The sequence below is a fragment of the Lynx canadensis genome, chromosome B1 (genome assembly GCF_007474595.2).
Source record: "Lynx canadensis isolate LIC74 chromosome B1, mLynCan4.pri.v2, whole genome shotgun sequence".
Lineage (NCBI taxonomy): Eukaryota > Metazoa > Chordata > Mammalia > Carnivora > Felidae > Lynx > Lynx canadensis.
The window spans coordinates 190,000,664-190,014,691 of record NC_044306.2 but is presented as its reverse complement, the minus strand read 5'-3'; the positions used below and the strand labels follow the sequence as shown (position 1 = coordinate 190,014,691).

Here is a 14,028-nt window from a genome sequence, read left to right as displayed (position 1 = left end):
TTTTTATATTTTTAAGTCATTTTTCCTTGCTACCATTTTGATCTCACTGCATATAAGAAAACTGTACCAGCTCTACTATTGCTATACCTTTCTGTAGAGAAATCTCATCCCATAACATTTACTGTTTCTTTATGATAATATTTTATGATTGACAGTCCACATACCCAATAATGACTACATAGATTTCCTTCATCCTTTTGTGATTCCCCCCATATTTATTTCCCTGTGTACCCAAACTGTCTCATTAACAATAAACATCTATTTTTTTAACATGATCTTAAAGAAAACAACGATTTGTTGGAATAAAATGTTTCACAATATAATAAGACACATCTCCTAATCTCCTAACCAGTCCTCCATTCATGTTATTTGAGCCAACTTTTAAGGCAAAAGTCCCAAATGAAAAACCTGCTAAATTATTTGCCCCTTTATTCTTTTTTCCCTTTTATTTTTTTAAATTTTATTCCAGAATAGTTAACAATACAGGATTATATTATTTTCAGGTGTAAAATATAGTGTTTCAATAATTCTATACATTACTCAGCGCTCATCATAAGTTCTTGATCCCCTTCACCTATTTCACCCATCCCCCCACCCACGTCCTTTCTGGTAACCATCAGTCTGCTCTTTGTAGTTGAGAGTATGTTCTTTAGTTTGTCTTTTTTCTTTTAACTTTTTTTTAAACTTTATTTTGAGAGAGAGAGGGACAGAGACCAAGAGAAACAGAGAGAATGTGAGCGGGGGAGGGGCAGGGAGAGAGAGAGAGAGAGAGAGAGAGAGAGAGAGAGAGAGAGAGAGAATCCCAAGAAGGCTCTGCATAGCACAGAACCTGATGCGGGGCTGGAACTCATAAACCATGAGATCATGACATGAGCCGAAATCAGAGTCAGATGCTTAACCAACTGAGCCACCCTGGCACCCTTGGTTTGTCTCATTTTTTTACTTGTTCATTTGTTTTGTTTGATAAATTCCACACATGAGTGAAATCATATGGTATATGTTTTTCTCTGACTGGTTTGTGTCATTTAGCAATGCACTGCCTAGATCCATCTATGTTCTTGCAAATGGCAAGATTTCATTCCTTTTTATGGTTCATACTCTATTGTGTCTATATATATAGAGAGAGACACTATATATATATATATATGTATATATATATATACATATATATATATCCATACACATATGTATACATATATATATATATACACGTATATATATATATGTATATATATGTGTGTAAAACCATCTCTTCTTTATCCATTTGTGTATTGATGGACACTTGGGCTGCTTCCGTAGCTTGGCTATTGTAAATAATGCTGCTGTAAACATAGGGGTGCATATATCTTTTCAAATTAGTGTCTTGTATTCTGTTGGCAAATACCCAGTAGTGGAATTACTGGATCATATGGTAGTTCTATTTTTAATTTTTTGAGGAACCTCCATACTGTTTTCCACAGTGGCTGCACCAGTTTGCATTCCCAAAAACAGTGTGTGAGGGTTCCTTTTTCTTCACATTCTTACCAACACTTATTGTTTCTTGTCTTTTTAATACTAGCCATTTTAACAGGTGTGAAGTGATATCTCATTGTGGCCTTGATTTGTGTTTCCCTGGTGATGAATGATGTTGAGCATCTTTTCATGTGTCTAGTGGCAATCTGTATGTCTTCTTGGAGAAATGCCTGTTCATGTCTTCAGCCCATTTTTTAATTTGGATTATTTGTGGGGTGTTTTTTTTTTTTTTTTTTGGTGTTGAGTTGTAGATGTTCTTTAGCTATTTTAGAAACTAACCATTTATTGGATATGTCATTTGCAAATATATTCTCCCATTCAATAGGTTGCCTTTAATTCTGTTGATTGTTTCCTTTTCTGTGAACAAGCTTTTATTTTGATGTAGTCCCAATAGCTTATATTTGCTTTTGTTTCCCTTGCCTCAGGAGACATATGTAGAAAAATGTTGCTATAACTAACATCAGAGAAATTCTTGCCTGTGCTCTTTTCTAGGAATGTTATGGTTTCAGGTCTTACATATATGTCCTTTAACCATTTTTGAGTTTATTTTTGTGTCTGGTGTAAGAAAGTGGTCCAGTTTATTTATCTATTTTTTCCACATAACTGTCCAGTTTTCCCAATACTATTGGCTGAAGAGACTCTTTTTCCCAATACATATTTTTGCCTCCTTTGTAGAAGATTAATGGACATGTTAATAGTGGATTTCTTTCTGGGTTCTCTGTTCTATTGATCTATGTGTCTATTTTTGTGCTAGCTCCTTACTGTTTTGACTGCTATAGCTTTGTAGTATATCTTGAAATCTGAGATTGTGATATTCCCAGTTTTTTTTGCCTTTTGTTTATTTGTTGTTTGTTTTTCTCAAAATTTCTTTGGCTATTCGGGGTCTTTTGTGGTTGCATATGAATTTTAGGATTATTTGTACTAGTTCTGTGAAAATTGCTCTTGGGATTTTTAGATATGGATTGCATTAAATCTGTAGATTGCTTTTTCTTAGTTTCTCTTTATGCTAGTTGATTATTAATGTATAGAAATGCAACAGATTTATGTATATTGACTTTGTATCCTGTGACCTTATGGAATTCATTTATGTTTTAGTAGTTTTTTTGGTGGAATCTTAAGGGTTTTGTATACATAATATCATGTCATCTGCACAGAGTGAAAAATTTACTTTTTCTTTACCAATTTGGATGCCTTTTATTTCTTTTTCTTATCTGATTGCTGTGGGTAACACTTCCAGCACTATGTTGAATAAAAGTGGTGAGAGTGGACATCCATATCTTAGGTAAAGGGACCTCATTTTTTCACCATTGAGGATGATGTTAGCTGTGGGTTTTTCATAGATGGACTTTATTATATTGAGGTATGTTCCCTCTAAACCTACTTTGTTAAAGGCTCTTATCATGAATAGATGTTGTAATTTGTCAAATGCTTTTTCTACATCTATTGAAATTATCATATGCTTTTTATCCTTTCTCTTGTTGACGTGTTCTATCGTGTTGATTTGATTTGCAAATATTGAATCACCTTTGCATCCCAAGAATAAATCCCACTTGATCGTGGTAAATGATTTTTTAACGTATTTTTGGATTCAGTTTGCTAATGTTTTGTTGAAGATTTTTGCATCCTTGTTTATCAACGTTATTGGCCTTGTAGTCCTCTATTTGTAGTGCCCTTATCTGATTTTGGTATCAGAGTGATGCTGGATTCATAGAATGAATTTAGAAGATTTCTTTCATCCTCTATTTTCTGGAGTTGTTTGAGAAGAAACGTATTAAATCTTTAAATGTTTGTTATAATTCATCTGTGAAGCCATCTAGTTTTGGACTTCTGTTTGTTGGGAAGGTTTTTTGTTTTTTTGTTTTTTTGTTTTTTTTACTGATTCAATGTCATTGCTGCTAATTGGTCTGTTCACATTTTCTATTTCTTAAATTCTGCATATGAGTGAAATCATATGGTATTTGTCTTTCTCTGGCTGACTTATTTCACTCAACATAATATACTCTAGCTCTATCCACGTCATTGCAAATGATGAGATTTCATTCTTTTTGATGGCTGAGTAATATTCCATTGCATATATACACCACATTTCTTTATCCATTCATCAGTTGGTGGGCATTTGTGCTCTCTTCATAGTTTGCCTATTGTTAATAATGCTGCTACAAACATCGGGGTTCAGGTACCCCCTGGAGTCTGTATTTTTGTATCATTCAAGTAAGTACCTGTTGGTACAATTGCTGAATCATATAGCAGTTCTATTTTTAACTTTTTGAGGAACTTCCATACTGTTCTCCAGAGTGGCTGCACCAGTTTTCATTCTCACTCATAGTGCAAGATGGTTCCCCCTTCTTGGCACCTTATGTGAAGTATAAGAAACAAAACAGATGACCATATAGGAGGGAGAGAAAAAGAGAGAAACAAACTATAAAAAAACTTATAAAGATAGCACACTGAAGGTTGGTAGAGGGAGGTGGGTATGGGATAGGCTAGATGGGTGATGGATATTAAGGAGGATAGTTGTTGGGTGCCTGGGTGACTCAATCAGTTATGCATTCAAGTTCAGCTCAGGTCATGATTTCACGGTTTGTGGATTTGAGCCCTGCATCAGGCTCTGTGCTGACAGTTCAGAGCCTGGAGCCTGCTTCAGATTCTGTGTCTTCCTCTCTCTCTGTGCTTCCCCCGCTTATGCTCTGTCTCTCAAAAATAAATTTAAAACATTAAAATTTTTTTTAATGGAGGGCAGTTGTTAGGATGAGCATGGTGTGTTGTATGTAATTGATGAATCACTGGATTGCACTCCTGAAACCAATATTGCTATTGCACTATATGTTAACTAACTAGAATTTAAATAAAATTTTGAAAAGAAACATTTTTTTTCTTTTTCTCCCTGATTCAGTTTTGGGAGCTTATATATTTCTAAGAATTTATCCATTTCTTCCAGGTTGTCCAGTTTGTTCATATATAATTTATCATCATATCCCTTTGTATTTCTGTCAGCTGTCATTTCTCCTCTTTTGCTTCTGATTTTGTTTATTTGAGTCCTCTTTTTTTGGTGAATCCGTCTAAAGGTTTATCAATTTTGTTGATCTTTTCAAAGAAGCAGCTCTTGATTTCATTGATCTCTTCTATTTTTTTAGTTTCTATTTAATATATTTCTCTATTCTTTTCTTTATTTATCTACTGGTTTGGAGTTTTGTTTGCTTTTCTTTTTTTAGCTCCTTTAGGTGTAAGTTTAGGTTATTCATTTGAAGTTTTTCTTGCTCTTTGAGTAAGAAATGTGCTGCTATCAACTTACCTCTTAGAATAGCTTTGCTGTATCCCAAAGGTTCTGGACTGTTGTGTTTACATTTTATTTTGTCTTCATGTATTTTTTTTTTATTTTGTCTTTTATTTCTTTGTTGACTTATCCATTATTTAGTGACATGTTATTTTACCTCCTTGTATTTGTGTTCTTTCCAGATTTTTTTCCTTTTTTTAAATGTTTACTTTTGGGGGGGGAGGGGCAGAGAGACAGAGGGTGAGAGAGAATCCCAATCCACTCTGACAGCACAGAGATAAATATGGGGCTCGATCTTATGAACCATGAGATCATGATCTGAGCCAAAATCAAGAATCAGACACTTAACCAACGGAACCACCCAGGAGCTCCCAGGTGCTTATAGTTGATTTCTAGTTTCATAACTTGCTCCTTAGTTCTTATATGGGTCCCCACAATTTATATGCATCCTATTTCCTTTTTATATTTCATTGGGTTCAAAATATGAAATTCCTTTAATATTCAAAATTGCTATTTTGGGTTCCTCTTTGAAATCATACTTGGCTCACTTCAGTTGTATTATTCTGGCACAAGGACAAGTGATGCATATTCAACAAACAACGGTTGCATTCAGTTTAATTGGACACCAAGCTTAGAACCTCGTAAAAGTTCCTGACACATAATAAGCATATGATATCTCTTGTTAAATTTAGTCAGTTGAATGATATTGCATTGAATGTCCTGAAATAGTGCCACCTTGATCTGCTCATGTGTGTTCCCATAAGGCCTCTGACCTTAAAAAAATGCATTTATTATTGCTTATCCTTTCTTAATTCCCTTACCTCTTTGATGCTAACAATACAGAGTTCTCTCTTTTTTTTTCTTAGATTTTTAAAAATAGTTTTTCTCTAATTGATCTACCTTATTTAAAAGCATCTATATTCTGCACAAATGAACTTTTATGTTATATAACTATACCACTGGGATCTATACAAGTAGAATGTCTCCTCACACAATATAGTGTGCAGCCATATTTATTTATTCCCTTGAGAATTTCCTTCCTATATTGTAATACATCCCACCTCTCACTGACATCTTAAAAGGAAACAACAGCTTTTCCCTCACTCTTATTCATTTCTCTTGAATTGTTATTTTAGTCCATTTCAAACAGAAATCATATACTGCTGCCAAACATATTAATTATTTAGATTCTCATTTCAGCTTTTTCCTTTACATATTGTGACATCCTTTATGTCTTTTCTGAAAGAACACTTTTCTCATTTTCAGAAGAAATAGGATCAATGTGGAGGATATAAAACATAAAGAAAAATATATAGATGCAAATTAAAATCACCTCTGAATGGCAAATTTCCTGCCATCCAGAGATTTTCTGCTTTTTTCCTTATATACGTATATATATATTTTTCTGAACTAAATTAAGATCATACTATAATGTACTTCTTTATTGTTTTGTTCAACTTTAATGTTATATTAACACTTTCATGTCATTAAATATTTCTCAAAATATCATTTTTGTGAATGTGAAATATGCATTTAACCAACACCCTTTTTGGGGGGATTTGGAGATATTTTATTTGTGTCAATTTTTCATTGTTATAAGTTATGCCATGATTGACATTTTGTACACAAAATACTGTGTTTGTGATTATTTTCTTCAGCCCCTAAAAGTAAAACTAAGTAAAAATTTTTATAATTGTCTTTACAACTCTTGGTATGTATTGCCAGTTGGTCCCCCTAAGGAGTATAATTTCTGTCTTTTCCCATTCGTTATTGTGGTTGCCTACTTTGGGGGTAAAAAATAGATAGGCATCATGGCAGACCTGTTGCTAATAGCCAGCATGATGAGTCAACCCATTTCTGTTCATCTGTTGTTGAGATCCCCTCATTTCACCCATCTTGTTAATTATTCCTTAATTTGTCCACTTGCTAACTTATTTCTTCAATTGACTCCTCAAACAATGATCACTCATCAATCCAATGTTAGAATGTCACTGCGTACCCAAATCAATGCAAGGTGCCAGGTGTGTTGAAGGGACTAAACCGTGGTTCTTGCACCAGGTAGCTGCACATAGTGGCTGGTCAGAGCTAAATACCATGAGGATACATTCCTGTTCATGCTTTTGGAGAAACATGCATTTCAAAAATGTATCTGTACTCGTATTACTGATCACTTTCTACACATACCTTACAATTCTCAAGCATATACATTATGTAACAAAAAGCTTACCTTTATGTAGATTCCTTTCACTTTTTACCAGTATGATAAGCCTAAAACTCATTCCTTTAATGAGCAATGAATTCCACATTTAGTGTTCTCCTTTTTTATTTCAGAATGCAATACTGTGTGTGTGTGTGTGTGTGTGTGTGTGTGTGTGTGTTGAAAAACATGACAATTTAACAGTGAACGTTTCTATGAAAAGGCATTAAATAATGGAATGAGCTCACTTTTGTTAATTTTCTTTGTTTTTCAATGTTTTCTGAACTTTCTACCATATGTATATATCTGATCTATAATCAGGAAAAAACACATTTGCAAATTGAAGTTTGTTCACTCAACTATAGTTTTTATGATGTATGGAGTACTTACTAACCTCCTATATGCCTGAATACATATATGTTGGGTCAATTTGTTATGCTGGCTTGATGTCTAATTTCTTTTTCATTTAAATCATGTTTTTTTCAGTGTCCTCTATGGAAATAAGATCACGGAACTCCCAAAAAGTTTATTTGAAGGACTGTTTTCCTTACAGCTACTGTAAGTATTTGATTGTTTCTGATCTGTTGAACCAAATATAATATTTTAGTCAGTGTACCATCTCATATTTTCATGGAAGCTTCAGAAAAACTCGACCCCAAATGACATAGTTTAATGAAATGGAAAAGATTAGACTAGTGCAGCTCACATTGATGGTGGTCATTTATTTGAAGACACAGCACTTTGAAGTTGTCTCAAAACCTTTCTCTCCACCCTGTCAGAAATATATGCTTCCTGGCTACTCTGTCATTTAAAGCTTGTGCAGTCCCTGCCCTTTGTGAAACTCTCTGTTTTGATTTAACAGTAGTTGGGAAGGAGAGTGACATAGTGATATGTTTATCCACCTTTGTCCAAAGAATGTGCAGGGGTAACAGTGCTGGAATAAGGGCCAGAGCACAGCAATAGCACCCAACTTGGTATATACTGAGAAAATTATCTATAAATCGCTGGATTGCATCTTTTAAAAACCATTCCGCTTAGACAATAGCTACCATTCATTTGTGTCAAAAGAATTTACTATACATACATGTATAAGAACAAAACCTGGCCACAAAGTGTTTAAATGAATGCTCCTATGAAAAGGAAATTGGAAGAAATATGCTAACATTAAGATGATTACTGTTAGATCATCAAATTCTGTTCAAATCACCAAACATACGTAGACTTCCGCATTCAGGGGATACAAATATGACGATGATGTACTGTGCTCTCTCAACTAGTTCACAGCCAGTTGACTCTAAAATTCTTAAGTTTAAAATGGTACTTTCTCTGTCGAGTGTATACATGTGTTGGTGTCAGGGTTTGTACCACTGATCTTGTATAAATTTACTCCTAATCCCCCAAGACTTCCCAGATGTAGATCTCTTCCCTTACTGGGTAAATGTAAGTTCTTACTTACATCCTAGTCTTCATGTTTTAAATTTTTATCAGTATCAAGAAACATTTTATATCACAGTCCAGTTTCACACACAACACACACAGACACACATACATGAAGCAAATTGTTAACTAAATAATATTTAGCCTTACTGTGTGTAGTGCTCTCCATTTTGCTACATTCTCTCTCTCTGTATGTCTCCCCCTCTCTCTTTTCAATCTCTATAATACTGTACAACCCAAAAAATTGATTTTACAAGAGACCAGTAAGTCATGATAAATACTGATCCTTGTGCCCTAATGTCTTTATTTGGGTTTCAAATTATTTTTAACCCTTGAGTGGACTCAGCAAATACTGTTTCTGATCTTTAATAGAATGACTCTGTATACATTACATACATTATAAATATAGCTATTGCTTTAGTCAAGCATTGTCTATATATTACCTGCTTCTCTGTCATTCTTTTACATTCTCGTAGCACTATTCTCCTTGCCATTTACTCGTAATCTCTTGCTATCACTGGCCTGCTTAGTACCAACACTGAAAATAGCACCTTCTCTCCCCTTCCACACACACTTACTGGTCGTTGATGTAACAAACAGGTTAATAAACCACGGGATCTGTATGGAGATGAATCTTACTTAAAAAGCTATCTTTGTCCCTCAGCCTAATATTTTGTCCCTAGCTCAAGGCCCATCCTTAAGCCTGCCAGGACTAAAGCAACATGATTATCTCTTTATGGCTAGCTGAGAACTTGGTTAAGCATCTTAGATTTGCTTGAACAGATGAAAAGAAGTAAGTGAAAGGAACAGAAGAAAGTAGTGTCTAACTCTTTCTTTCTCCTAATTTTCAGACCACATAATGTAAAGTAAGTACAAAATGCTCAAAACAGGCACCTTTTTCAATTGTCTTCCAGGCTCCCTATTTTGTCCTTCTCCTTACTTCTGCTCTCTGACTCCTTCATTTGGCTGACAGATTGGAGAACACAGTAGGTGTGACCTGTGTTGTGGCACAGAGTAGAGAAATGGGATTATCAGTCCACACCTCAGACTAGTTCGTAAGCTTTTAAGAAAGCATTATGAGGACCACAGAGAAGGTCAAAATGTCAGGTCCTAAAGGGGGGGGGGGGGAAAAAAAGAGGAGGAAAGAGAATCACCACAAGGAAGTCATAGCTTTGCAAGTATGTGGAATCCCTAAAAATGCAAGTAAAACAGAGGTGCTGGGGTGGCTCAGCTGGTGAAGCATCCAACTCTTTAATATTGGCTCAGGTCATAATCTCACAGTTCATGGGATTGAGACCTATGTTGGGTTCTGGGCTGACAGTGTGGAGCCTGCTTGGGATTCTCTCTCTCCCTCTACCTCTCTGCCCCTCCCCAGCTCATTCTCTCTCTCTCTCTCTCTCTCTCTCTCTCTCTCTCTCTCTCTCAAAAATAAATAAATTTTTAAAAAGCAAGTAAAACAGAAATACCCTATGTTAATTAGAGATTCTTATGACCAAAGAGAAACCATTTTCAGTATATTAAATAAGGCATACAAACCCAAACCACAGAGCACATATTTTTTGAGCTACTAAATATTTGTTTAAGTATCAAAGCACTAAACTAAATGCTAGTAGAGAAAAAAATATCAAAAAAAAATTATGTGCTCATGGAGGGCAAATAAGTAGGCCTGCATAAAGTAGGTGCCGAGACTAAATAGCACTGAACAACTTCCTTGGGAACCCAGAGGAAGAAATACTTTAGTTGGATGGAAGGCATGCTCTGGAAAAGGTAAGCTTCCCATGAGGCCATAATAGGCCACAGGATTGAAGAAAGTGGAAGGCAGGGCAAGTATATTCCCAAAGGGAGTCCAACATGAATAAAAGCTGAGACATGATCTCATATACCCTACGAGAAAGGCGTTTGTCAGAGTATGATTTGTGAACCACAGTTTCACAGAACATTGATGTTGAATATTGAGAACATGTTGAAAAAAAAATGAGTGTGTAGGATATTGTGTTAAACTAACTTAAGTGGATGTTTATAATGCAGGACCAGGGCCTTTAATATGCTTGTGAACCGTGTCACTCTCCAAGAGGGCTGTAAAGTATTAATTCAACAACAGGTACTTATGGAGCACTTAGTATGTGCTCAGCACGGGAGAAACATTAGGGAGCTAAACCGAAATACGCCTGCTGTCTGGAGGCAACATGCAAATGACAGCAATGAAGTGAGAAGTAAATCAGGGGCGCCTGGGTGGCTCAGTCGGTTGAGCATCCAAGGCTTGATTTCGGCTCAGGTCATGACCTCACGGTTCATGAGATAGAGCTCTGCATTGGGCTCTACACTGACAGCACAGAGCCTGCTTGGGATTCTCTTGTCTCCTCTCTCTCTGTCCCTCCCCTGCTCGCTCTCTCTCTCTCTCTCTCTGTCAAAATAAATAAATAAACATTAAAAAAAAATAATGTAACAAGTAAATCATATACAACAGAAAGAAATACACACTTAGGAAAACAAAAAAAAAAAAAAGATCATAGTAAAGAAATCGAGTGTGTTAGAGGTTGAGGAGGGGCAAACGCAGGGGATGGTATTAAAGAGAGTGGTCGGGGTAGGCTGAATTGAGAAGGTAAGATTGGACCAGACTCAAAGAAGCAGAGTAGTCCGACAGCAGGGAAAAGAACATTCCAAGCTGACATCCCTACATGGAGACCTGTGTGGCTGGAGCTGAAGCAGCTGGGGGAAAGAACGTGGAGGTCACAGAGTCAGAAGGGGGCACTAACGGTCCTATTGCGCCTTAAGGCAATTTGTCAGGACTTTGGTTTCACTAAGAGCAGTTTGAGAGTTGTTGCCTGGCTTTGAAAGGAAAGTGATCTGTGTTTTAAAAGGCTCACTCTGGCTTCTGTTTTGAAAGTAGACGGAACTTCTTCACAGAGCAGCTGGAAAGACTAATGTTTTATGACGGGTTTTTTTATGGCATCCTTGACTTCAGAAGTTGGCTCTGCTTTGTCTACTGCACTACCCTTCCACCTTCCGGAGAATATGTTTCATTATTTCTTCTGAATAAATGTATGAGCACCACTAGATTTATTAAACTGCATGCCCTTCGCTTTATCTGCTATAACCCCAAATCTTCCACCTGTGGTACCTAAATTATTACAGTTAAAATGTTAATCTTGAGGTTCAGAAAAATGTATTTGTTGATTTCTTGTATTTCTCAAGAAGGACAGAATCTTAAAGGTGGGTTAAGAAGATGCTGCACTTTAATTCTGCAACTATTTGATCAAACAGATTATTGAATGCCAACAAGATAAACTGCCTTCGGGTAGATGCTTTTCAGGATCTGCACAACTTGAACCTTCTCTCCTTGTACGACAACAAGCTTCAGACCATTGCCAAGGGGACCTTTTCACCTCTCCGGGCCATTCAAACCATGTATGTATCTATGGCTTGGATCAACTATGGTGACTGGTGTCTTCACTATGGATTTGAGAGTTGAGTTCATTGCAAGTCGAGTATAAAAGTGTTCTGTATGTGTTTCTGAAAGGCATTTGGCCCAGAACCCCTTTATTTGTGACTGCCATCTCAAGTGGCTGGCGGATTATCTCCATGTCAACCCCATCGAGACCAGTGGTGCCCGCTGCACCAGCCCCCGGCGTCTGGCAAACAAAAGAATAGGACAAATCAAAAGCAAGAAATTCCGTTGTTCAGGTAATTTCTTACTTTATGTGACATTTCACTTGTGTTACCAAAAACAGTGGTTATGGAGACCTAGAGACAGCTGGTTATCAGATCAATTATCAAACATTGTAGAATAGAGTTCTTTTACTTCTGTCCACAAAGAACCAAATAAAGAGAGCTGTAGACACAATTCATATAGCCCTCCTATATGTAATATTTTTAACACTATATCCAGCATAACAAATAGGCTACCAGCCAAGAAAAAAGATGCCTGGATACTTCATGCTGTATTTTTAGAATTTGAACTTTTAGCAAACTCAGAATACTTTTCAAGTCTGTTAAGTTGTATGTTTGTTGGATTATTCTCTATTGAAAAACTTTAGGTAATCAATCATGTTCTCATTTCTTCAGAAAGGGAACTGAGACTTAGTTAGGTGATTTGCTCAGGCTCAGAATTAGGGGGAAAGATTTCCCTATCCCTTGCTTCTCGCACCAAATGTGTTTTCTTATTTTTCATCCTCTTATTTCAAATAGGATTCTGAGAATAATTTTTTTTTTCCAAAAGGCCATCTTTTAGCATTTGGGGAATATCATACTTACTTATAAAAAGCTAAATGTAGATACATTGTATTACCGTTAAATAAAAGACCGACTGCAGTGACATTTACTATTTGCTTTGGACTAATCTTTTCTGTTTTCTTACGATAAAACACATTCTGAATGTTTTGGGTAGTATGTTATCTGACTATTGCAGGGGTATTTCACATTCGGCAGTTAATTCATACTAAAAAGCTAATATCAAAACAAAGCTATTTATTGTCCTTGGTTCTAGATACATTTACTACTCCCTGTACATTATTATATCTCAGCCACTGCTGTGAATAGAATTCACTTAATTATCTATAGTGCCTTTAGTCCATTCTTAATCTAATATAACTCCTATCTCTGCTTGCTGACATTCAGGTGCATCTTCTATTTTTTTTTCTCTTTTTTTATTTAGCTAAAGAACAGTATTTCATTCCAGGTAGGTTTTGCTCGGTAGTAGGACTAACCACAGATACCCTTTCCTCACCTTATAAAATATAGCTTCTGAAACTTTGATGTGCATGCGTTTGAAAGTACAGTGGGTACTCTGTAGATAGATTTACTTCTGCATAGATCACTTGTAGCTGTTTCCTGAAAACCTGACCTTTGCATGCAGCTTCTGATGTTAAACTTATATATTATTAAACTCCCATCTTTTTTTTTCTCTCTCACTTTGGCACATTATCTAAAATTTCTCACAGTACCTAAAACGTTTGAACCTGTAGCCTTCTACTTAAATCATTTTCTCTCCTTATGTTGTATATCTGATCTTTCAACCTGTTTTTAAAATGTAGCTTATTGAGCTGGTTTTAAAGACAGAGACCTTTCTGTTGTCAAAGAACTAGTTCTACATGAAATCAGTTACCAACACATAGAATGAATTCTCTTTTCAACCATGAGATTTACTTTTTTGATGTAACTATACTAAAAATGCATGCCTTACTTTTTGCTTTATTTGGCTTACTGATGCTTCACTTTTTATACAAAAACAGCAACTTCCTGCTTGCTTACATACAGTTATATGTTGTTTGTGACTTAACAAAACTGAACAAACTTCTTGTATACCTGGAGTGACAATATAACTCCACAAAAACAATATTGACATGCATCCTGAAAGCATCAGGTGTTCATAGGCATGAAGTGCCTTGAATAATTTAAGCATATGAATGGAATGTGTTTTAGAAAAGTAATTGAGATGTTTTACCACTACAATCTCAACACTGTCAAGGCTGATGATTCTGGAACTAGCTCTTTGAAATATGTTTCTTCACTTCTTTTTTCCTTGCCTGCCAACTGTGTAAAATGCCTCTTGACTTGTTTGTTTTAGACCATTATATAAAAATATGTGTTAGTAATTAATTGGCTACAT

The 14,028-nt window shown here is 35.7% G+C and overlaps 1 protein-coding gene across 2 annotated transcripts in view; it reads left to right on the top strand.

Moving 5' to 3' along the window:
• The window catches only part of SLIT2 (slit guidance ligand 2), a 377,203-nt gene that overhangs the window by 271,006 nt on the left and 92,169 nt on the right, over window positions 1–14,028 (top strand). The window contains exons 12-15 of one of the 2 annotated variants that reach the window (XM_030314128.1): window positions 7,470–7,541; window positions 11,685–11,828; window positions 11,941–12,104; window positions 13,075–13,098. In XM_030314128.1, the coding sequence (XP_030169988.1) occupies window positions 7,470–7,541; window positions 11,685–11,828; window positions 11,941–12,104; window positions 13,075–13,098 (404 nt within the window). The remainder of the gene's footprint in view (window positions 1–7,469; window positions 7,542–11,684; window positions 11,829–11,940; window positions 12,105–13,074; window positions 13,099–14,028) is intronic. The other variant, XM_030314130.1, reaches the window with a different exon arrangement.